This window comes from Rhincodon typus, unplaced genomic scaffold (assembly GCF_021869965.1).
Source record: "Rhincodon typus isolate 14 unplaced genomic scaffold, sRhiTyp1.1 hic_rhity00002665, whole genome shotgun sequence".
NCBI lineage: Eukaryota > Metazoa > Chordata > Chondrichthyes > Orectolobiformes > Rhincodontidae > Rhincodon > Rhincodon typus.
In genome coordinates this window covers 2,321-25,000 of record NW_025968303.1, presented here as the reverse complement: position 1 = coordinate 25,000, position 22,680 = coordinate 2,321, and the positions used below count along the sequence as shown (strand labels likewise).

The window sequence follows — 22,680 nt, the reverse complement described above, 5'->3', positions numbered from 1 at the left end:
GTGCAGTTCTGGTCACCACATTACAGGAAGGATGTGATTGCAGTGGAGGGGGTGCAGAGGAGATTCACCACTATACTGCCTTGGATGGAAAATTCAAATCACGTGGAAAGGTTGGGTAGGTTTGAGTTGTTTTCATTGGAGCAGAAATAATGAAGGGAAAATCTGATTGAGGTGTACAAGATTGAAGGGCATGGAGAGAGTGGACAAGGAACAGCTGTTCCCCTTAGTTGAAGAGTCAGTTGAGGGGACATGGGTTCAAGGTGAGGGGCAGGAGGTTTAGGGGGAAAATGCATAAGTACTTTTTGACTCAGAGGGTGGTGACAGCCTGGAATATGCTGCCTGGAAGGATAGTAGAAGTGAGTTGGTTCAGATCCTTTAACAAGTACCTGGATGTGAGCTAGGCCTGTCATAACATGTTAAGGCTATTGACCAAGTGCTGGTAAATGGGATTAGGTTGAAGGCCAAGTGCTTCTCGCGTATCTGTGTAGACACGATGTGTTGAAGGACCTCTTCTGTACGGTATTATTCTGTGACTCTGATTTCATGAACGATACTCTTCCCAACCTTTGATCCCAGGTTGATTTTCTGAACACAACCGTGCTATCACTAAGGCCGTGTATTTTCAACTGTCATTACTGAAATCTGCCCTTTCTCGGCTTATCTGCTGCTGCAAAAGACATCCATGCTTTTGTTAACTCTAAACTTGACAATTCCAATGTTTTTCAAGCGTAGTGGCAATGTGACTAAACTAGTAATCCAGAGGACTTGGCTATTTCTGTGGGACATGGTTTTGAATTGCACCACTTGAGTCAAGACGCACAACAGTATGGTTGACTCTTAATCCCTTCTGGAATGACCTAGCAAGCCAATCAGTCATATTGAAATGCTAAGAATTCTAGAAGATATTGATATTTGTATACAGTCCTTAAACTACATGTAATTGAGAAAGTTTGGCAATTCGTCAGTGCCCGATAATGTATGATCATGGATAAATTTGAACAAAAACAGAAGTTGCTGGAAAAGCTGAGCAGATCTGGCAGCATCTGTGAAGAAAAAAAGGTCAGTTAGCATTTCCGGTCCGGTGGTCACTGGACCCGAAATGCTAACTCTGATTTTTTTTCTTCACAGATGCTGCCAGACCTGCTGAACTTTGCCAGCAACTTCTGTTTTTGTTTCTGATTTACAGTATCTGCAGTTCATTTGGTTTATATTATGGATAAATTTGAATTCTTCTGAATTTGGTGTATTAATGCGCCAGGTGTGACTTAGAACATGTTTGCAGGCATACTGCAGACATAAGAGAATAACATGCCAAATTTTTTGAATACATTACAATTTTAGCAATTAAGATAGCATTGTTGATTTGTTTCCCTCTGAATTGCTTTAATAGACTGTCTTTAACTTTTCTGTTGCATTAGAACAGTTATGCTAACAAGTCTGAGTAATCACCAGGATTAAGAAAGTCAAAACTAATGAACTAAAAGTCTTCTGCAGTGAAACTGCTTTGATAAAAGGTATTCTAGGAGGAATTGAGAATACCCTCCATCACGTTGTGTAGCTCTATGACTGTACTAAATGGGACAGACTTTGAACAGATCTAGCAACTCAAGACTGAGTATCCATAAGGCACTGTGAGCAATCAACAGCAGAATTGTACTCCAGCATAATCTGCAGCCTCATGGCCCAGCATCTCCCCCATTTAACCATTATCATTGAGCTAGGAGATAACCATGGTTCAATGGAGAGTGCAGCAAAGCATGCCAGAAGTAGCACCAGGCATAGCTTAAAAAAGTGGTGTCAATCTGGTGAAGCTACTGATGGGACAGCTTGCACACCAATCAGCACAAGCAGCAAGTGATAGAGCTAAGCGATCCCACAACCAGACCTAAGCTCTGCAGTCCTGTCACATCCAGTCTTGAATAATGGTGGACCACTAAACAACATGCTGGAGGAGAAGGTTCCACAAATATGCCAACTCTCAAAGATGGAAGAGGCCAGAACAACAGTGCGAAAGATAAGACTGAAGCATTCGCAGCAATCTTCAGCCAGAGGTTCTGAGTGGACGATCGATATCGGCCTCCTCCAGGGGTCCCCAGCATTACAGATATCCATCTTCAATTCGATTCACTCCAAGTGATATCAAAAAACAGTTGAAAACACTGGATAGTGCAAAGGCTATGGACTCTGTCAACATTCCGGCAATATCACTGAAGGTGTATACTGCAGAGACTTGCAGCTCCCCTAGCTAAACTCTTTCAGTACAATTACAACATTGGCATCTACCCAATAATGTAGAAAACTGCCCAGGTATGTATTGTACACAAAAGCAGGACAAAGCAGGGCAGCACGGTGGCTCAGTGGTTAACACTGCAGCCTCACAGTGCCAGGGATCTGTGTTCGATTTCAACCTCTGGTGACTGTCTGTCTGTCTGTGTGGAGTTTGCATATTCTCCCCGTATCTGTGTGGATATTCTCCAGATGCTCTGGTTTCCTCCCACAGTCCAAAGATGTGCAGGGTAGGTGGATTGGCTATACTAAATTGCCCATAGTGCCCAGGGATGTTTAGGTTAGGTGGGTTAGACATAGGAAATACAGAGGTAGGGGAATGGGTCTGGGTGGGATGCTCTTCAGAGGGGCAGTATGGACTTGTTAGGCCCAAAGATCTGTTTCCATACTGTGGGGATTCCATGATTCTGTGAAATCCAACTTTGTCAATTACTGCCCTATCGGTCTACTCTCAATCAACAGGTGTCATCAACAGTGCTATCAAGCAGCTCCTGCTCAGCAATAACCTACTTAGTGATGCACAGTTTGGGTTCAGCCAGGGCCACCCAACTGCCGACCTTGTTTTAAAGAAGGCCAAAAGACCTGCATTCCAGAGGTCGGGTGAGTGTGACAGCTCTTGACATCAAGGCCACATTCAGCCAAGTGTGGCATCCGGGGTGCCTTAGCAAAACTGGAATCATTGGGTATCTCTGCTGGTCGGAGTCATATCTCGCAGATAGAAAGATGGTTGTGGTTGTTGAAAGTCAGTCATCTTGGCTGCTGGAGTTCCTCAGGATCGTTTCTTAGGCACAACCATCTTCAGCTGCCTCATCAATGACCTTCTCTCCATCATAAGGACAGAAGTGAGGATGTTCACCAATGATTGTAGAATAATTCAGCACTATTTGCGACAACTCAGATACTGAAGCAGTCCATGTTCAAATGCAACAAGCTCTGGACAATACCTGGGCTTGGGTTGATAAGAGGCTAGTAACAATTGTCACACAAAAGCCAGCTCTTGTCTCTAACAACCTAACCATCATGCTTTATCATTCAATGGTGTTATCATCACTGAATCTCCCACTATTCTCCACTATCAACATCCTTGGGTTAACACTGACCAGAAACTCAACTTGACTGGCCACATGAAGACAGTGGCTACAAGAGCAGGTCAGAGGTTAGGAAGAGTGCAGCGAGTAACACGCCTCCTGACTCCCCAAAGCCTGCCCATCATCAACAAGGCACAAGTCAAGAGTGTGAAGGAATACTGCCCACTTGCGTGGATGGGAGCAGCTCCAACAACACTCGAAGCTTGACACCATCCAGGACAAAGCAGCCTGCTTGATTGACATCACATCCACTGTCTTCCACCACTGACAGTCAGTAGCAACAGTGTGTGCTATTTACAAGATGCACTGCAGCAATTCACCAGAGATCTTTAAATAGCACCTTCCAAACCTGCGACCACTTCCATCTCGAAGGACAAGAACAGCAGATACATGGGAAAACCACCACCTACAAGCTCCCCTCCTAGCCACTCAACATGCTTACTTACAAATACATCTGTCTCTGTTGCTGGGTTAAAATTTTGGAATTCCTTCCCTGACGGTATTGTGGGTCCACCCACAGCACATGGAATGCAGCGGTTCAAGAAGGCAACTCACTGCCACTTTCTCAAGGACCGCTAGGGATGGGCAATAAATGCTGGCCAGCCAACAATGCCCACGTCCCACAGATGAATAAAAAAAAACTTAATTTTATAACAGAAATTGGGTAAATTAATTTTTAGCTTCTATGATGACTGACTTGATGGTAAAGTAATCATGACTGTGTCATTCAGGTTTTTATTGGTTGAGGAATCCACTGGGTGAACATGTGGACTCAAAAGTTGTACAAACAATGGCAAGCTTGAGTACTGAGTCAATCACTGGTGTGTGAGCATGATGCTTTTGTCTGCATAAACCATAGGAATGAATGCAGCGTTTTTCACTGTTAGTAGGAATGTGTTTGTCAGGTCTATTTTTTTTTTGTTTCCAAGGTGGACTGTTTGAGCCCTGCAAACCATCAGAAGCTTTGTGTTCTCTTCAGTAGTTCTTCTGTTCAGTCAAGCAATGCACCAAATCCATGTGTTAGTCCGTGGTGAGTAAACATTTTGCTTTCACTTTATTTAGTCTTAAATTATTTTGGAAAACGTGCTGTAAATTTGAACTCTACACTGGTTATGTGATACCTGGACTTAAGGAGTTGAGTTATGAGGCGAGACTATCTAAATTTGGGTTGTATTCTCCAGGATTTAGAATGTTAAGAGGAATGTTTCAAGATATCAACAGAAAAATACAGTGTAGATAAAGAAACTATTTCCACTATTTGGGGATTCTAGAACTAAGGGATATCATCTGAAAATGAAGGGCAGATCATTTAGGAGAGATGTTAGGAAACACTTCTAGACACAAGGGTGATCAATGTTTGGAACTTTTCCACAAATAGCAGTGGATGCAGGATCCGTTGTTAATTTTAATTGAGATAGAAACATTTTTGTTCTGCATAGATATTAAGGAATTTGGGCGGTCGAGGGACTGAATGGGCCTATTCCTGTTCCTATGTATGTTGTTTATTTCCTGTTTAAATGTGCTGCCAATGCCCCCTCTTATTTTTGTCCCTTGTTCTTCATTTGTCAGGACAAATACAGTTTTGCTAGTTTTTTTTTTAAATCAGTATAAATATTTGCGATAATGTTCCAAGATTGGAAAATGCATAAATTTGTTTTTGGAAGCCTAGTGTTTATAATTGTTTTGCATGAAAATCCAGTGTGCTGTTTACACTGTCCTTGTATATGCAGTATGTTGCTGAATATGTATTTTGTAGTAAATAACAACATGGTAAGAACAAATTTTGTGGTAACCTTGTACCAGTCATGTATTGCTAACTTCAGTCTTTGTAAAGACGTGTGAAGGTGGAATGCTTACCATCTGATATATACTCCATGAAATGAATCCTAGGAGCCAGTTGAAAATTATAATCAGTTTGGATAAGGTCCACAAACCCCTTAATTTTGTCTTTATTTTGTCCTAATTATCTGAAGTAAGGATAGCTATATTTGTGTCGCCATATACACGTGAGCATTACAGTGTGGAGCTGGAGGAACACAGCAGGTCAGGCAGCATCAGAGGATCAGGAGAGTTGGCGTTTCGGTTCGGGACCCTTAACCAGAATGCTCCTGCTCCCCTGCTGCCTGACCTGCTGTGTTCCTCCAGCTTCTGCAGTTCTTCCTATCTCCTACTCTTGAGTATTGTTTCATTCAAATTATCTGACTACATTGCCATTTTGTATAATTATTTTCATTGAGCTCAAAATATCAAATTATATGTAACATAAAAATTGATGGAGTTAAGGGAACCTTTGAAATTTGTTTTCAGGGCAAAAAATGGCTATTCACAGATGACTTTAAATAAAGCTTCAGTGAGAGATCTAGTCATAGAACCATTACCTACTACATTGCAGTCGGTTGCAACATACATCAGTATGGATTCCCAGCTTGGTCCTAGTAATATCACCATGCTATCCAAGCAACCAATCCCGCTAAAGAATTCTTAGATAGCTAGCCAAGAAATGAAAAGCACACGTTAAATCCCTCTTGAAAATTTATAAAGAGAAAAATAATGATTGAAAATAAGTGTTTGAAGGCATAAATTGAAATTACTGGTCTTTAAGAAATCTAACAAGGAATCAAGGTATTTAACAAATTAATATTTTAGTACCAAATCTATTAGCAAAAGATGCCAATCCTATCACCAGTAAATGCCCAGTCACTGCTAATCGAACAATTAGGGAATCCTTTAATCATTTGAGATAGTGAAATGTAAGGAAATAAGTGCCACGTCAGCTAATTTCAGTGATTTGCTGATGCTGTAGGTTGTGGGCTTGTGGTAGAGCAGTACCTAAAAAAACTAATTTCAGGGTTTTGTCATTAATCTAACCACAGACTAAATCCTGAACTAGCCATCAGTTTCAAAGAGATGTTGTAGCTGGTGGTTCTTCCTCAGCCTCTTGCTTTATTGTTTGGTGAAAAGAAGAGGCTTTGCAATAGCTTATAATGGAATGGTTTAATGTTGTACGCTTAATTATATTGCATTTTATATCAATAGGGCTGTGACATTTACTTTATAGTGAATACATGTTGGATCCAAGTGTGACATTCTAGCTTTTTCATTTCCTCTGCTTTGTTAAGCAGTCAAGAGACACTGAGTAGAGGAAGGCATTTCTTCTTTAAAAGGACATTGGAGAAAACAGCCATACAACCCTCAGCAATTTTAGTATGCTAAAGTCACAGTATAAATGCAAGCTATTTTTCTTTAGAAATTGTTAACAGCTTGCTCTGCAGCAGCATTAAAGAATGAACTTGCATATCTATTTGTCCTTTTCAGTTTCAAGCTACTTCACGACAAATGAAATGTATTTACGGTGGTATCTGAGCGAAATGTCAGACGAAGTGTGCACAAATAGCAATGAGACAAATGAGCTGATTTTTTTCTGCAATATTAATTGAGTAGTTATTGGCTAGAACATTGAGTAAATATCCTTGCTGCTGTTTGATTAGTGCCAAGGAATCTTTTATAATTACGAGAGAAAACTCACTGGGCCATATATTAAGGTCTAATCTGAAAGCTGCAACCCTTAGCAGGATTATACTCCATTCACTATTGCCCTTAAGGCTTTGGAGCAGGACTTGAGTCTACTGACTTCTGATTCAAGGATGACCACAACACACACGAGGTGACATTGAGGCAGTGGCTAAAGTGCAGCTTGCCTGCAAGCACACTTAGTTTATGATGTCAGAAGACAAGGGATATTAATTTTCTAAATCAAAAGGTAAAACTGCGTAGGTAATGTTCTTTTCTAGGTTGAGATCTTTCCAATTGCCGGTATGTTTTCTTTATGAAATGTTTATATTTATGAATAGCACATTGCAAGCTTTTTGATTGATGTAACACTTCATTTCAATTAAAAATCTTGTAAATTCTTAATGTTATTGTACATTTCTTCAATTTTATAGGTAACCTTTTCAAATCCATATTATGATGTTTAGGTTGACTTAATCCCACAATATTGAAATATTTTAAGAAATGTTTTCCTCCTATCTACAACCTAAAATCCATACAGAAATGCTTTTTTTTTTGCCAATGCACTTAAGAGGATGAGTGAAATAATTCATTGAGAATCATTTGTCTCCAGTACAGATCATCTGAGAAATAATTTACTTCCACATTGTTAGGCATTGCCAAAAATATAAAAAATGTGATGAATTGTTCCAACATGAATTGAAATAATTACTATTTTAACTATGCATGATTATCACTGAACATATTTTTTTCAGTATTTTTAATTATTGATTATGTTGGTTGTACTTTTTAGGATTGTCACAATGGAATTTTATGGAAAAAATGATCTGACTTTGGGAATATTTTTGGAAAGATACTGCTTTAGGTGAGTATGGTGGTTCTCCTCTATTTTCAGGAATAAAATTATTTTACTGGTTTAACAGATTTTTATTTGTATTAAATTCTACATAAAGTCTGCTGTCAAGTGCTCCCAACTCATTGTAGATTCAAACCACACTTTTTGGATTTGAGAATCTTGTTAATTCCATTTAAACTGTAACCAAAGTTTTAATTATTTTTGCATTTCTTGATTGCTTCAGCTTATGTTGCTATAGAACCATGATGTGTTTAGACCTGCAAATGATAGCTGCCTATTAATAGACGCTACTCTCAAAGGCCTCTGTTTACTGCACAGCTGATATTTCAAATTTAGCCATTTTTAAACTTAGACGGAAAAAACTATCAGACTGTTAACTATTGCTAAATTATGGTAAGGTTCCATTGTTCTAATGTTTGTGTCTTTATGCTGATTCAAAATAATGTTTTGATGTAGAGGAACTGATTTGTTGATCCAAGTTTTCCTACTTAATTTTTTTTTATAGTACCTGTATCTATAGTCACAAGTTCAAGTGTAAGAGAGAACAGGTGGTTCATTGAGGTTATTTGGTGGCTTAGGTTACCAATTGCAGATTCTGAATTGCAGTATTTCAAGTGCATAAAATCTTGTAAAAGGTATCCTTACTAGTTACTAGAGCAATGTATAAAAAATCATTGGGGCCCAGGTTCAGGTCTCACCTCCCAAGTGTGTCATAACATGTTGAACAGGTTGATAATAGTAACTAAAACTCTAGGCATTTGTTGTGGCTGATAAGTCAGGATGAATAGTGTGGCTTATTTATTTACAACAAATACTTAATTTAATTCATGATGTAAAGTTTATTAATTAAAGGATTTATTTAATAGGATAAGGGATTTGCTGCTAATTGCCTGACTGCTTTGCATGATTTGGTGATTTAGGTTGTACTAATTCCTACTGCGATCCTTGCTAGTAGATAATACAGTACATAATTTGAAGAACCGACATAACAGAACACTCCTGAAACATTTAATTATGGGCAAAGACACTTTTTGCTTTTGATGAAAACATCAACAGAATCACTGAAAAGGATCTTGAAATAGTAACAAATTCCAAAATGCCACACAATTATAAATGTCAAAACTTTTTATGGTTTTAAATATTGGGAATTTTACACATTATAATATTCTGTTTTTCTTTGCAGACCCTCCTATCAGTGTCCCAGCATGTTCTGTGAGACACCTATGGTGCATCATATACGCCGTTTTGTGCATGGCAATGGTTGTGTACAGATTGTATTAAAAGAGCTGGACTCTCCTGTTCCTGGTTATCAACACACAATACTAACATACTCTTGGTGCAGAATATGTAAACAGGTACTTCAAAATAATCACTTGCATACGATAACCATTTTATAAAGTTAAGTCGTGTTCTCCCAAAGTTTCATCAATAGATGAAATTTTTTGTTTTCTACACTGTACGTGATGTATTGTGTATTACTGCAGGTAACTCCAGTGGTTCCGCTGTCCAGGGATTCTTGGTCTATGTCCTTTGCCAAGTATCTGGAGTTAAGATTCTATGGCTATCAGTATTCCCGCAGAGCAAATGCGGAGCCTTGTGGTCACTCGATGCATCATGATTATCACCAGTATTTCTCCTATAATCAAATGGTTGCATCATTCAGGTAAATAAGAGTCTAGTCATATCTATTTTAGCATGCTGCGCTCATAGTCAATGCTTTAAATCAAAATTTTGTTTACCTTCATCTAAGAAGTTTTATTAATGTTTAGGAAACCATATAAATCCGCTGCTGAGTAGTTGGTTATTCTTAATGGAAGATGTGAAATGTTCCTGTCATAGTTTCATGCAAGTTATTTTGTGAGCATTGCACGTTTAGCAAATTATTTAAATCCATATAAGAGTTACACTTGAGCAAATAACATTTAAGTCTAATGTATGATTATCTTTATCTGCATGATTTTTGTTCCGTGATGTGTTTTGTCAATCACTTGCTGTATTTGTGAAGCATCAAATCTCTTATCCAGAATGATTAATACCCTGAGCTGGTATGGTTTCTCAATTGTCTCCAAAATATGATTGCAATGTAGTTACTTAAGCATATAATATCGAGGTTATCAATGACATTGGAACTAACTTCAATGTCCTGTGCCTCAGGGAACTTAACTCCTCTTCCTTCATTTCCAAAACATCTCTAAAAGCCCCTTGTGAAAAGCTTCAGGAGCAATGTACACATACAAAATGTATTGCTGGAGCAACTCGGCACGTCTGATAGCATCTGACAGAGCGAAAGCAGAGTTAATGCTTTGAGTCCAGAGACCCTTCTTCACAACTTCAGATTTTCAGTATCTGCAGTTTTTTTTTATAGCAATCTATTGAAGCATGCAGAGTACAATGAAGTAGGATGGGCTCAAAGTCACTGCTTTGTCGTAGTCAGAAATTGTAACGGCACGAGGAAATCCAAACTTGCCCGGTTCCACATTAAAGTGAACATTCCTTGTTAACATTACCAAAAACATTTCTACTCATTGGCTAGAATTTTCTAATGGTCATTGCAGAATAATGTTTCTGTGTTCAGTTTATTCATTTTTCTTGTTTTTTAATTGAGCTATTTTAGTGGTATCTTAAACGTGTTCAATCATTTTCAGAAACTACTTTTTACGATAAATGTATTATCGCTGCTATTGATTGACAAATATGTTAACTTTTTCTACTACCAGCTTTTCCCCCATTAGAATACTTGAAATTTGCCTACCCCCACTAGAAATATACATCAAACCTCAAATGCCATCAAAGCAATTGATTGTTCAGGATTTGAAGGATTTTTCACAAAAGTAAGTTTGAACCCAGTTGGCAAAAAAATTCTTGCTTAATGGATAATTTGTTTAAAGATGGTGATTAATGAATATTGGCTATTTTTCAGAGTATCACAAATCTACTCAGCAGTAGACGATCGCCTGGTGTCCCTGAAAACGGATACCTTCAACAAAACAAGAGAAGAAAAAATTGAAGATTTGTTTGCACAAAAAGAAGTAACTATATTTTTCAAACCAGTACACAGCATATGTAAAATAATGTTTAAAATTTTGTTTAATGTTTAAAGCTCCCTTCCCCCTCATTAAACTTGTTCCTTCTTGAGGCTGATGTGTTTTCTTTGTGGATACAGATGGAAGAGGCAGAGTTTCTAAACTGGTTTGAAAAAACTCAAGCAAGATTGCTGACCTCCTCCGTCGACAACCCTCAGCAGTTGGTATTTTTGGACGATTGCTTAATTACCAAGAAGCAGAATTTGTGTGAGCTGTTACAGGCTTGGAATAACAGGTGGGATTGAGGCTACAATAATAACTTCAAATACTTTAGTTCAGATAATTGGTTTTAATAACTTACATTACATATAAGAATACAAAGTTAAAATAACACCGTTAATATCACATAAAACCAAAGAGCATTGTACTGCATTCAAGCAGCTTGAAGCTTTGGATTGAAATTCAGTTTGCCGGCTCATGTAGTATAGTTTTAGTGTCTCTACCACTGAGCCAGAGACCTGGGGTCACATCCTCTCTTGCTTCAAAGATGTGTCTTAACATCACTGACCAAGTTGATTAAAAATAGTTAAAGTTAAGAAGAGTGGTTATTGAATAACAAATAGCAGTGACAGCCTATTATTTACAAGCTGTATCAAATATAGTTTAGTATAGTCAATTGATTGACAATATTTAATTGCCGGCTATCTAATTGGTGCAGATAAGACTAGTTTTTGTTTTTAACTTGTGGGGGTGGGGGGGGTGCAGTGTTCATCTTGATCAGATAGCTCAGTAGATTCTAATAAATTTTATAGTACAGCATGAACTTTTTTAAACACAATCCCTTTCTTGCAGACTACAGGATCTGTTTCAACAAGAAAAGGGTCGGAAACGACCAACAGTACCACCAAGTCCTGGTAGATTGAGGTCAACTGAAGAAACCAAGGTAATCAACTTATTGACTAACTTGTATTAACTCAACTAATGATTGCAACCTTTTTCCCCCTTTTACTTCATTTGCAGTTTCATTTATATTCTCTGTGCTTCAGTGTCGAACTCGTTCTCATTTCTTTCTTGATCCGAAAGTGTGGTTGTCAACAAAGCAGAAGTGTTTTTTTTTTCTGAATTGGAGACACACATTTTATATTATTTATATTTTGCTTTATTTTATTTTAATATAAAATGAAGAACTGCAGGTGCAGGAAATCTAATATAATGACAGGAAATGCTCTGCATCCTCCTCCCCCCACCACTTCCCTATTCTTTGCAGGTCTACTCCCCCATCCCCATCCGTCATCGATCTACTTACCCGCCTTCCTCGCACCTTCTCTCATAGTCCTCAGGGTGGTCATAACAATTTCATAATATTTCAGGCCTCTATATAGAGTCACAGTTTGCAAACGGTTTGGGAAGCAATGCTTTAAACTACGGAAGTAATAACTCTTTTACTGTCTTAATATAACCAATAACACTGCGTCATGTATATACATCTCTGCAAAATTGCAGATTTTACAAAGTCACTCCTACTCTGTTTCCACTTCTCCCCATTTCACCAAATCATAATGTTCAGTGACCATCAAAAGTCCTTTTCCATAGTTGTGAAAATTCCCAAAGCAACTTCTGCTGTAAGGCCCATCCTCATGATTGCTTTCCAGTGTCCTTGGATCTCTGTAGGTTTCTTCGCTTTGACCAGAGGGCAGCATTCATTAGCATTTTTCATCGTAGCTAGTAGGGAACATATTTTCCCTGTTGCCTGTAATGGCTGCTGCCAGCATGTCTGCCTGGGAATCCATGTCTTCACAGCGCAAGGACAGCTGACTGTTTGTTTCTTTCTGTTCAGGTGTGGAATATGGCAGGCTTCAATTAATCATACCCTGGACCTCCATTCAAATGGTAAATGTGACTTGACTTGTAACCAGATGGAGTCCAACATAGCTGCATACCATTCGCCTTTTTAAGAACGTGCTATTTTACGTTCAATTGGAAGCGACAATTTAAAAACTATCTTATCTCATAGTCATAATGCACTGTTGACCGTTTGTTGATCTTTCAAACTTTTATTATGTTTTTTAGTTTCCATTTCTTTCATTGTTTGTTATTAATGTCTTTTACAGAGCAGTGTACTGGATACGTCTCCACGCAGTTCAGCTTTAGGTCTACCAAATGGCGATAAAGGTTTGGCTTGGTCTTTTTCAAAATCTAATCAGTATGAAAAGTGCTTCATTACAATAAAACTTAAACCAAGCATCTCCAGTAAAATACACATTCTGTACTGTGGGTATATTCATGCCCTTAATCGATTAAAGCCTCCTCATCACCCAATAGATTGCCTCTGCCTTTGTCATGGCGGAGCTGTTCACCTTCATGGATTCTGGTATATGCAGTTTTTATTTTCTTTTGTTGCTCCTTTACAGGAGTTGATCTCAAGCTGCATGAAGCTTACTTGCATTCTGTTCTAGTAGCTATATCATTTTTTAAAATTCAGTTTCCCAATCTTGGAAGCAATGTAAATCAAAGAGAAAAATAAAGAGATTTCAAATAAACTTTTTAGCCTGCTTTTATTTAGTAAAGATTACCTGAAACCTAATTTTGGAATATTGAAGTGCAAACATATTTGGCAGCTGAACTAATGAAAGTTATTTGTACATCTCAAGAAAATTTCTTCTGAAATGTTGTAGTCTCATTTTCTCCATCAGTTTTTTTTTGTTTATTTTGGGTGGAAAATGGGGAATATTTCTCCCTTTATGATTCAGCTTCTGTGACATCCAGTGTTCTGTTCTGCAAGAAGGCAAGGTTCACATTCCCCTCCAGGGACCACCTTGTTTTTGCTGAACTGTATTTCACAGACAGACCTGTATTTAGTTATTACTTGAGAATTGAGGGTTCAAATGTATGTATCATCTCGCAGCTCAATGTTTGTTTGTACTACTACCATGCCTGAAAGACTTTGTTTGCAACACGTCTTCAATATGATCAGAAATTAAAGTTCTATTCTGTATATTGTAGAATTAACATTGCAACTCAAGCACCGTATGTAATAGAGGGATGATTGATATAAAGAGGGTTAAGTTTTATATATATTATACATACTGTTGAATGCAACAAGTACTGCTATCTGATATAGACCATCTGTAAGCATAAGTTTAACTTTTTTTTTTGGTGATTTTTTTTAAGTTTTACATTTATTAAAAGTAATTTTCGCAGCAATAAAATAGTTAATGAAATTTAGCATCAACTTTTGTGATCTCAAACTTATGAAACCACTGTATGATGAAAATAAATTCTGTCTTGCAGAAGATCGCTTATTGCCCACCATGGCGGCTAACTCTACCAACACTGCCAATTCTCAGTTGCTCTCCTGCCCAGATGTATGCACCGAACAAGTGTCTGCTGGACCCAATATTCCCACAGTGTCTGTTATCAGTGACCAAGATACCAACAATTCTGATGGTAGGAAGTTCATGAAAAGATTTTGCAGCATCAGTGACGTGCATAAGGAATAGAAACAAAGTGCTGGAATTGTTCAGCAGGCCTGATTAGCATCTGCAAAGAAAGAGAATTAATGTCTGTCTAAATAATTAATTCTGTTCCTCTGTCCACAGGTGTTGTTTGAGGGTTGCATGCCCTACTGCTGTTTCTGTTATGCATTGCTGAAAATAAAAGTTTACTATGTTAACTATTGATAACTTTTATAGTGCAATGTGTAACGACAAGATCAGGAGTGTTCAACACTCTCCTGTGTTGAAACCCGGCTTCAGTCATTCGCAGCAAATTTTTTTTTTTAAACCTTTTTAAGCATATTGCTGTTACACTTCAAATAAGCTTACTTGGCCAAATAAATTGAAAGTCAGTCAATTCCACGGGTTTCTTTTGAATGACAGCATGGAATATTAGCCAAAAAAAAAACTGAGATATAACAAATGCTCATAAAACAGAAGTAATAAGTTTAAAATGTGGAAGGTTGGGGAGGAGGGGTACCTAGAAAGGACAAAGAGGTAAGGGCATTGCAGTTTGCAGTCTTTGGAGTCTTTTGAGTTATGAAAGTGAAACCAAAGTCCTGATTGCAGAGCTGTTCTGTTTTTTTTTCAGGCATGGTGGAGCTTGCAGATGCCCTAGATATCTCAGTCAACTGAGATTTCTCTAAGATTTCTTCTCTACCGAAGCTGTTTGGCTGAGATTGAGATTGTGACAGAGCAAGTAGGAGGAGTTTTTGTATCCTCATTGCATTCAGTCTATGTAGCTCAATTCAAGCTACTGAAATATGATTCCTTTGTTTAATTCCCAGTCTAGCTCCGTTGTTTGCATGCATAACCTCACATCTTCTATGTGAAGTTATCAAGTGTGAGAAAAACATGAGATGCAAGTATTTACATCTCACTCCAGTTCTGCTGTTCAGTTTTCTCCAGTTTTGCTGCTTGATTGAAATGGTAATTCTGAGCCTGTAAGTTTTTGTAAATTCCATGTGATTTGCCTGGGTTTAGCTGGTGATCAGAGAAGCCTTATAACAGTATGGTTATGAATATTCTTTATTATCTTCAAAGCTTTGTAAATTCATGCCACATGTGAAGTTGATCTTATTCAACATTTTTTACGCAGTTCACTGTGTTGCAATTACCCACTCTATAAAAACATCATTGTGTTTGGTTGCATAATATGCACTCTGGTGTTTTACAAGAGTAGATCTTTGACCTTGTGAGCAGGACGTGTCACAAAAGAGCAGGTGCTTCTTCCTTGACATCAAAACAGCATTTGAGTATGGCATCAAGGAGCCTTAGCAAAAACTAGTCAATGGAAAGCAATGGAGACCTCTCCACTGTTTGGAGTCATACCTAGCACCAGGGAAGATGGTTTAGATTGTTAGCAGTCAATCATCTCAGCCCCAGGACTCTCAGTGCAAGTTTTTTGATGTAGCATCCCAGGCCCAATCATCTTCAGCTACTTCATCAATCACTTTCCCTTCATCATAACAGCAAAATTGAGAATGGGCTGCTGATTGCACAATGTTCAACACAACTTGAAATTCAGAAACCGAAGCAGTCCTGTCAAATGCAGAAAGAGCTAGACAACATCCAGATAACGGACTTCTAAATGGTAAGTAAACTTCACACGCCAATTGTGTCAGGCAATATGACACCATAAAAAATCTAAACCATTACCACTTCACATTCAGCATTACCATTGCTTATACACCCTGCTATCGACATTGTAGGGCTTACATCGAGCAGAAACTGCACTGGACCAGCCGTAAAAATACTGGGGCTGCAAGAGCAAGTCAGAGGTTAGGAATCCTGTGTCGAGTAACTCACTCCCTGACTCTCAAAGCCAGTCCACCTATCTCTGAGTCAGGAATGCAATGAATGCTCTCCACTTGCTTGGATGAATGCAGCTCCAACAACATTCAAGAAGCTGGACACCATCCAGAACAAAGCAGTCCACTTAGTTTGCATCCAGTTTATCACTTCTATTATTCACTTCCTCTGATACTAACACATTGTGGCCACAGTGTCTACTACTTGTAAGGTGTGTAGTGATTATAATGAAGTCAGCCAGGTGGACCTCATAAAATATGAGTTCCCTGATTGGGGCTGTTAACCTTGTGCAGTCAGGAAGCCCTGGCTGACAGATATAAACAGGAATGTCAGACTGGGTCAGTGTCAAGGACTGTCCATGTGTAAATAAAGGGTGACTTGGTGGTGAAATATCAGCCTCTGTGGAGTTATTTCAAGGTGCACTGTAACTCATCCAGACTTGTTCAATCGTGCCTTCTAAATCTGTGACTACTTCTACCTAGAGGGATCAGGACAGAAGAAGCATAAGGTCACTACACACCATCCTGATTTTGAACTATATTGCAATTTTTGACTGACACTGGTCCAAAATTTTGTAACGGCTAACTACACTGCGGGTGTGCCTGCACCATAAGGACGGTAGCAGTTCCAGAAGGCACCTTTTCGAGGACAATTAAAGATGGGCAATAAATCGTCACCCAACCGGTGATGCTCATATCCCTTGAAATATTTTTTTAAAGAAAGTTCTATGTATGAAGAGGTAAATGCCATAGCTTGAAAACTTGCTCATTTACCATTGTTTATCTTTGGATTTTGTTCTCAAAAATACTTCTTGATATTGCCTTTTTCCACCTGACAATATTCGTCTTAAATAGACTTGGCTTATTTTTCTTCTCCCTTAGCAGAAATTACTACTTGAGTAATAAAATTTTCATTATGCTTAGTAAAAATGATGTCTTTTCAGTTCTTGAGAGCTTATCGGTTAGGGCTTTGTACTGCCAATCTTGTAATATCCTGTTGAGAAAAATCATTTATAACTAGTTCAGTTACTTTCAAGAAAGTTAATACAGGCAGAATATACACTTAATTAATAATCACTAGTTTTACACAGGATAGTAGTTGATGGGAATCTGTTATAATTGAGGGATTTAGTTGGTAAATTGCAAATATGCAGTTAACTAAACTGTTACCTATACTCTTGTTATATTTATACTTCAGCATGTTCCCAACGTTAGGCTGCATGTTTTATCTATGGGCCAAAGAAAGGAATGTAATGAAATAAGGAAATTTCTCTGCTATATCCTCTAATGTACTTTTAAGTTGGCACATTGAGTCTCTGCACTTTGTCAGTGACTGATTTTGCTAGAACTAATTTTTTTTATTTACTTTATTTTGGATAATAAATATGCTGTCTTTAAGTAAAGCCATTTGTTCAATTTTTTTTGAGCAAACGATAACATTGACAGACTAGTCATTCTGCATATTGAGTTATCTTGCTTAAAGTAGTCCAGGTGGAAATGTACTGGGGTGCATTTGAGACTTTGACATCTTTCAAACTCCTTGCATTTATGTGACAGCCTTCTCAAAATAATGAGTTTTAACAGGTTATGTTAAACTTGCAGATGTATATGATGGACACCTTTTGGGCTCCAGTGACAGTCAAGTAAAAGAAAAGTCAACTATGAAGGCTATTTTTGCAAATCTTCTTCCTGGAAGCAGTTACAACTCCATTCCTTTCCCATTGTAAGTGATTTTTTTTCCTGTTCTGTTGACACATTTTAAAGTCAAATGTGGTTGTTCGGTAAGAAAGTCTATTTTAGTTTGTACTTAATATCAAACTGAAATTTACAGTGTAAATTCTGTAGTTGCCAACCTTAAGCAGGGTTTTAACAAGGCTATCAGTGAAATAACAGATCAATTAAGAACCAGTTGAAACTACATCCTCATTAAGTGAGTCAACATGGCCTTTTGTCTTAGGAGTATACAAACCTAGCTAATTTACGTTTTATAGAAGAGTATGGAAGTTAAGTAATTAAGGAATTTTTGGGAGGAAAGAAAAGAGGTGTTCTGTTGTTTTTGCTTTCTGTAAACATTTTCAGCCTCAGGAATTGATAGTTCTTCTAGTACAGTCATTTGGTGAGTATCTGGTAAATGGCTAAGGTTTATTTTATTGCTAAAATTCAATGTGCTATAGCAACTGGTGGTAACGTTAATAAAATATACAAAAAAGAACTAACTATAAAATAAAATAATATAATTAATTAGAACACATTAAGGATGCCAAGACAGGTGATACAGTTTCAGCATATCGGAGTTCCTAGATGCTAATTTGGTCCAGAGTAAGCATATCTGCCATAAGCATTTGGAGTTCAAGCTGCTTCAACTCGGTTTGAGCTGGAGGCTGAACTACAGACACCATGACAAATCAGACAAATCTTTGTACCAGAAAGCGGTTCCGTCCCTTGGAGTTGGGTTGTCTGATTTGAAAGGAGGTCAGGGAGAAGAGTGTGACTGAGAGGCAGGTAAGGAGTGCAGTCAGCTCAGCCTTTGCAATTTTCCAAAAAAAGTTTGACATTCTTGCATCCAGTTAGGATGAGAGTAAGGACTGCAGTGTGAGTGTGTTAACTGACCATGGCACCATTCAAGAGAGGACAGTAAGAAAGAATGTAATGTTAATCTGTTGGACTTCTCGGAGGTAAAATCAAGATGTTGGTATAGAAGAACTAGTGGACGTATTGTATTTAAATTTCCAGAAGGCATTCATAAGATGCCACATTAAAGTTTTTTTTGTGGAAAATGAAAGTTCACGTTGGAGAGGGTAGCATATTGACATTGAAGAAGATTGGCTGGCTGACAGGAAGCAGAGAGTAGATGTAAATGTATCTTTTTCAGATTGAAAAGATGTGACAGGTAGAATGTCGCAAGGATTGCTGCTGGGATCTTAACTGGTTACACTGAATGTAAATGACCTGTGTTGAAGAGATAACACCAAGATAGAAGGAAAGTAACTTGTGAAGAGGACACGAGACTACGAAAATGTAGATGGGTAGATAGGGTAAGTTAATTTGAAAAAATGTGGCAAATGGAGTATAGTTTGGGAAAACATAAAGTTGTCCAAATTAGCAAAAAGAATCGTATGTAAATGATAAGAGGTTGCAAAGCTTTGAGATGCAGGGAGATCTGGATGACCTGGTGCATTGATTGTAAAAGGTTAATGTACAGCTAAAGCAAGTCATTAGGAAAGGGAAGGGCATGTCTTTATTTACCACAAGGGCAATTGATTACAAAAGCAGAGAGGTTATGCTCCGGTTGCACGGGCACTCATGAGACTACATCTGAAACACTGTTCAGTTTTGATTCCTTTAAGGAAAGGTATAGATGTACTGGAAGCAGCTCCGAGAAGGTTTATTAGACTAATGTGTGGAATGGGGATTTGCCTTATGAGGAACGGAGCCGACCTGTCCAACGTATCCACTGGAGTTTGGAAAAGTAAGAGGCAACTTGATTGTAACAGATAAGATCGTGAAGAGTCTTGAAGGGATAGATGTGGAGAGGAGGTTTCCTGTTATGGGTGAATTTAGAACTAAGGGTCACTGTTTAAGAAATCAAGTGTGGCCATTTGGAGCAGGTGTTGGACAAAATTGTTTCTCTCAGGGGGAGGGGGAGGTGGGGTTGTGTATCTTTGGAACCCTTTTCCTAAAAAGGTGGTAGAAATTTAAAAAATTTTTTAAGGTAGAGAGGTTTGTGTTAAACAGGGCTAAGCAGTTATCAGGGGCAGGTGGGAAAGCAGATTTGAGGTTAATTATCAGATCATCCATGATTTTCATGAATGGTTGAGTAAACTTGATAGGCTGAATAGCCCATGCATGCTTCGATTTCGTACGCTCATACGTACTTTTTTTTAAACTTTGTTTTAAAAAGAAATCTTCCTGGTGCGGTCCATCACATTTTGAATTTCATTTCTAGATGTTGTGTTCCTAGTTTCCAATAACTTGAGTGAAACCAGAATATCTAGAATTGATTTGTGTTCTGAACTGTAGACTTATAGTGCAAAAATGTTTGTGCATTTCAATTACGCTTTAAATAAATAATCGTGAATGTCTGATTACCCTGATGCAATGATCAAGCTTAATATATTTCAACTTGCACAATTTATGTTTAATGTTACTTAAAACCAAAGTACAATAAGAATTAGAAGTGGTACAAGCTCTCAGCATGAAATACTGTTAGTTGCCCATCAAGCAGCTGGCTTGCTGCTTGTAGCTATTAGCAAAAGTGGATAATACATCCACTGGCTCCCCTATTCCAACATCTTGCTTTTACCTTCTTTTTACATTCTTTCTTACTGTCCTCTCTTGAATGCTCATAAAATCGATACATGGATTCCACAGCATTTTTAAAGCAATTTGTATTTCGATATATTAAATACCTGAAAAAGACAATCTCGGTCTATGGTCAGGGTCATGTGTATAAGTAGCATATTAAACGATTTTGGTTGTTACATGAATTTTTAATTCTTTAACAGTGATCCTGATAAGCATTACCTGATGTGGGACCACGAACGTGTACCAATTACAGTATGTGAGAAAGAGCCAAGTTCGATCATTGCATTTGCTCTCAGGTACGATGCGTGTCTTTTTTTTTTTAAAGCATTGTTCTTTTTGACGTGCATTATGTCCGTTATGTAAACTTTGGCCTTTAACGTTTTAATGTCTTCTATAGTTGCAAGGAATACAAGAATGCTGTAGAAGATCTTGGACGAGAATGCATGACGAATGGGAATGACGAAGGAATACAACAAGCAAAGTAATTGGATGGGGGTGAAGTGGGAGCATGTGAAACACCGTAAAGGCAAATTAGCATGGATCATAACAGCATTTTGTTTTTAGGGTTTTTTTTTTAATGAAGCATTTTGGAATTTCTTATTACATTAAATATTGTTCTGGCTATAGATTTCCACAATATTTGGTTTGTGTTGCTCGTCTCAAGTTCTTCCCCTTTTAGGCTGCTATTACAAACTTTCAAATGTTTGGTAGTCTTTTTATTCTTTTCTGTGCAATGTCTTTCTTATGCAGCATGATTGAAATCTTTATTAAAGCTTTGCTGTCTAGTTACAATCTTTGTTAGAAACAGCTGAGCAAATTTCTGAAATAGCCTTGAAACCTTTACTGAAAAACACTGCAATGTTTCTGTTCCTTTCTATGTATGAAAAGAAATCCAGATGTATGTATGCCATCCATTTAACTTTTTTATGTTTTAAGAAAATATTTATATCTAATGTCCCTCTTGTATTGGCTGTGTTTCAGTAATGCAGACAGACCGAAGGCCAACAGTCCTGCAAGACATTTAGAAAGCAACAGCAATCAAGGAAATCGCAATACAGAATCTGAGCAGACATGTAAGTTTACTTTTAAAGGCAGACACAATACTTGCTTTGTAGTGCATTATTGCATAACGGCTCAGCAGCACCAGAGTTTTTGCTACATTGCTACTGCTGGCTTGCTGCTTGTAGTTATTAGCAAAAGTGGATAAGAATCCATTTAGAAATTATAAAAAGAAATGTTCTTGCTCTTTTCTAGCAAGAAAGACACTTGGAGTTTTGTCATTTTTCCGAGGTTCAGGGGGTAAAAGCCCTGATCTGTCCATACAGAGAAAAGAGACTTTGCGAGGTGCAGATAGTGCTTATTACCAAGTCTTTCAATCAGGGAAAGAAAGGGCAGAGAATCAAGCTGCAGAGTTACAAGGTACAGTTAAACGCTGGTCACTGACACATTAAACCTTATCGAATGAAACTTCATGTGCCTTTTGGAATTCTACGTCACTAATAGTACTTCTACTCACTTCATTCTAAAGCTTTTTTTTAAATTGGAACAATTGCTGGAAAAAAACACTTCTTTCTCTAGTGGTATTATTATTCACCAGCTATGCATAATGAGAATCAATTGGCTCCAATCATTGAGAATTGGCTATGAGGTGTAAAGGGTTTTAGTTTCCTGAACTCTGCAATTGGAGAATTTATTTGATTGCATAAAGGTATGAAAGATATTTTTAGAGTCATCTGTTATAAGAAAATTGTATTCATTAGTATACTTAATAACCAATGTTATTAGCAACCCCAAAAAAACACCATTTTATCTTGGTATATTCTGTCTCGTGTTTGATTACCAGAATTTTTGAGCTGAGATTCTTTCTGCTATTAATCCTTCCCCATGAATTAGCCCCTTTAATAAGGGGTTATGTTAGTTTATACATTTGTTTAGTATTTAAAGTCAGTTTAAAGATAGGTAAGTCTGCTAAACTCTCTGAAATAAGTGTATAACAGACTTGCCTCCATTTGAAGTACTTTTTCAAACAGTAAATCAGTCCTTAACAATTGGTCTACTCCTGTGATCCTTAAAAAAAGAACAGAAACAAACCATTCAGCATATTGATCTTGCCCCACCATTCTAGATCATGGTTGATAATCTCCCGAATGCCAGCTACCTGCACTATTTTCTTATCCCCGAATGCCATCAGTCTCCAGAAACTTATAAATGTTCTGTCTCGAACCTGCTCGATGATTAAGCTTCTACAGCCTTCTGGGGTAGAGAATTCCAAGATCCATCATCCTGAGTAAAGAAATTCCTTCTCAT

General features: G+C 37.8%; 1 protein-coding gene across 1 annotated transcript; it reads left to right on the top strand.

The window, feature by feature from the left end:
* Positions 1–4,303: 4,303 nt before the first annotated feature.
* LOC125481582 (1-phosphatidylinositol 3-phosphate 5-kinase-like) lies at positions 4,304–21,792 on the top strand (the record flags this gene model as incomplete). The annotated part of the gene is made up of 15 exons (XM_048593322.1): positions 4,304–4,404; positions 7,678–7,749; positions 8,924–9,095; positions 9,225–9,403; positions 10,458–10,571; positions 10,661–10,769; positions 10,904–11,058; positions 11,616–11,706; positions 12,875–12,935; positions 14,055–14,210; positions 17,671–17,791; positions 20,574–20,669; positions 20,771–20,854; positions 21,355–21,446; positions 21,628–21,792. Coding segments are annotated over 15 exons (1,768 nt in total), but the record flags the coding sequence as incomplete, so codon positions are not given.
* Positions 21,793–22,680: the final 888 nt, after the last annotated feature.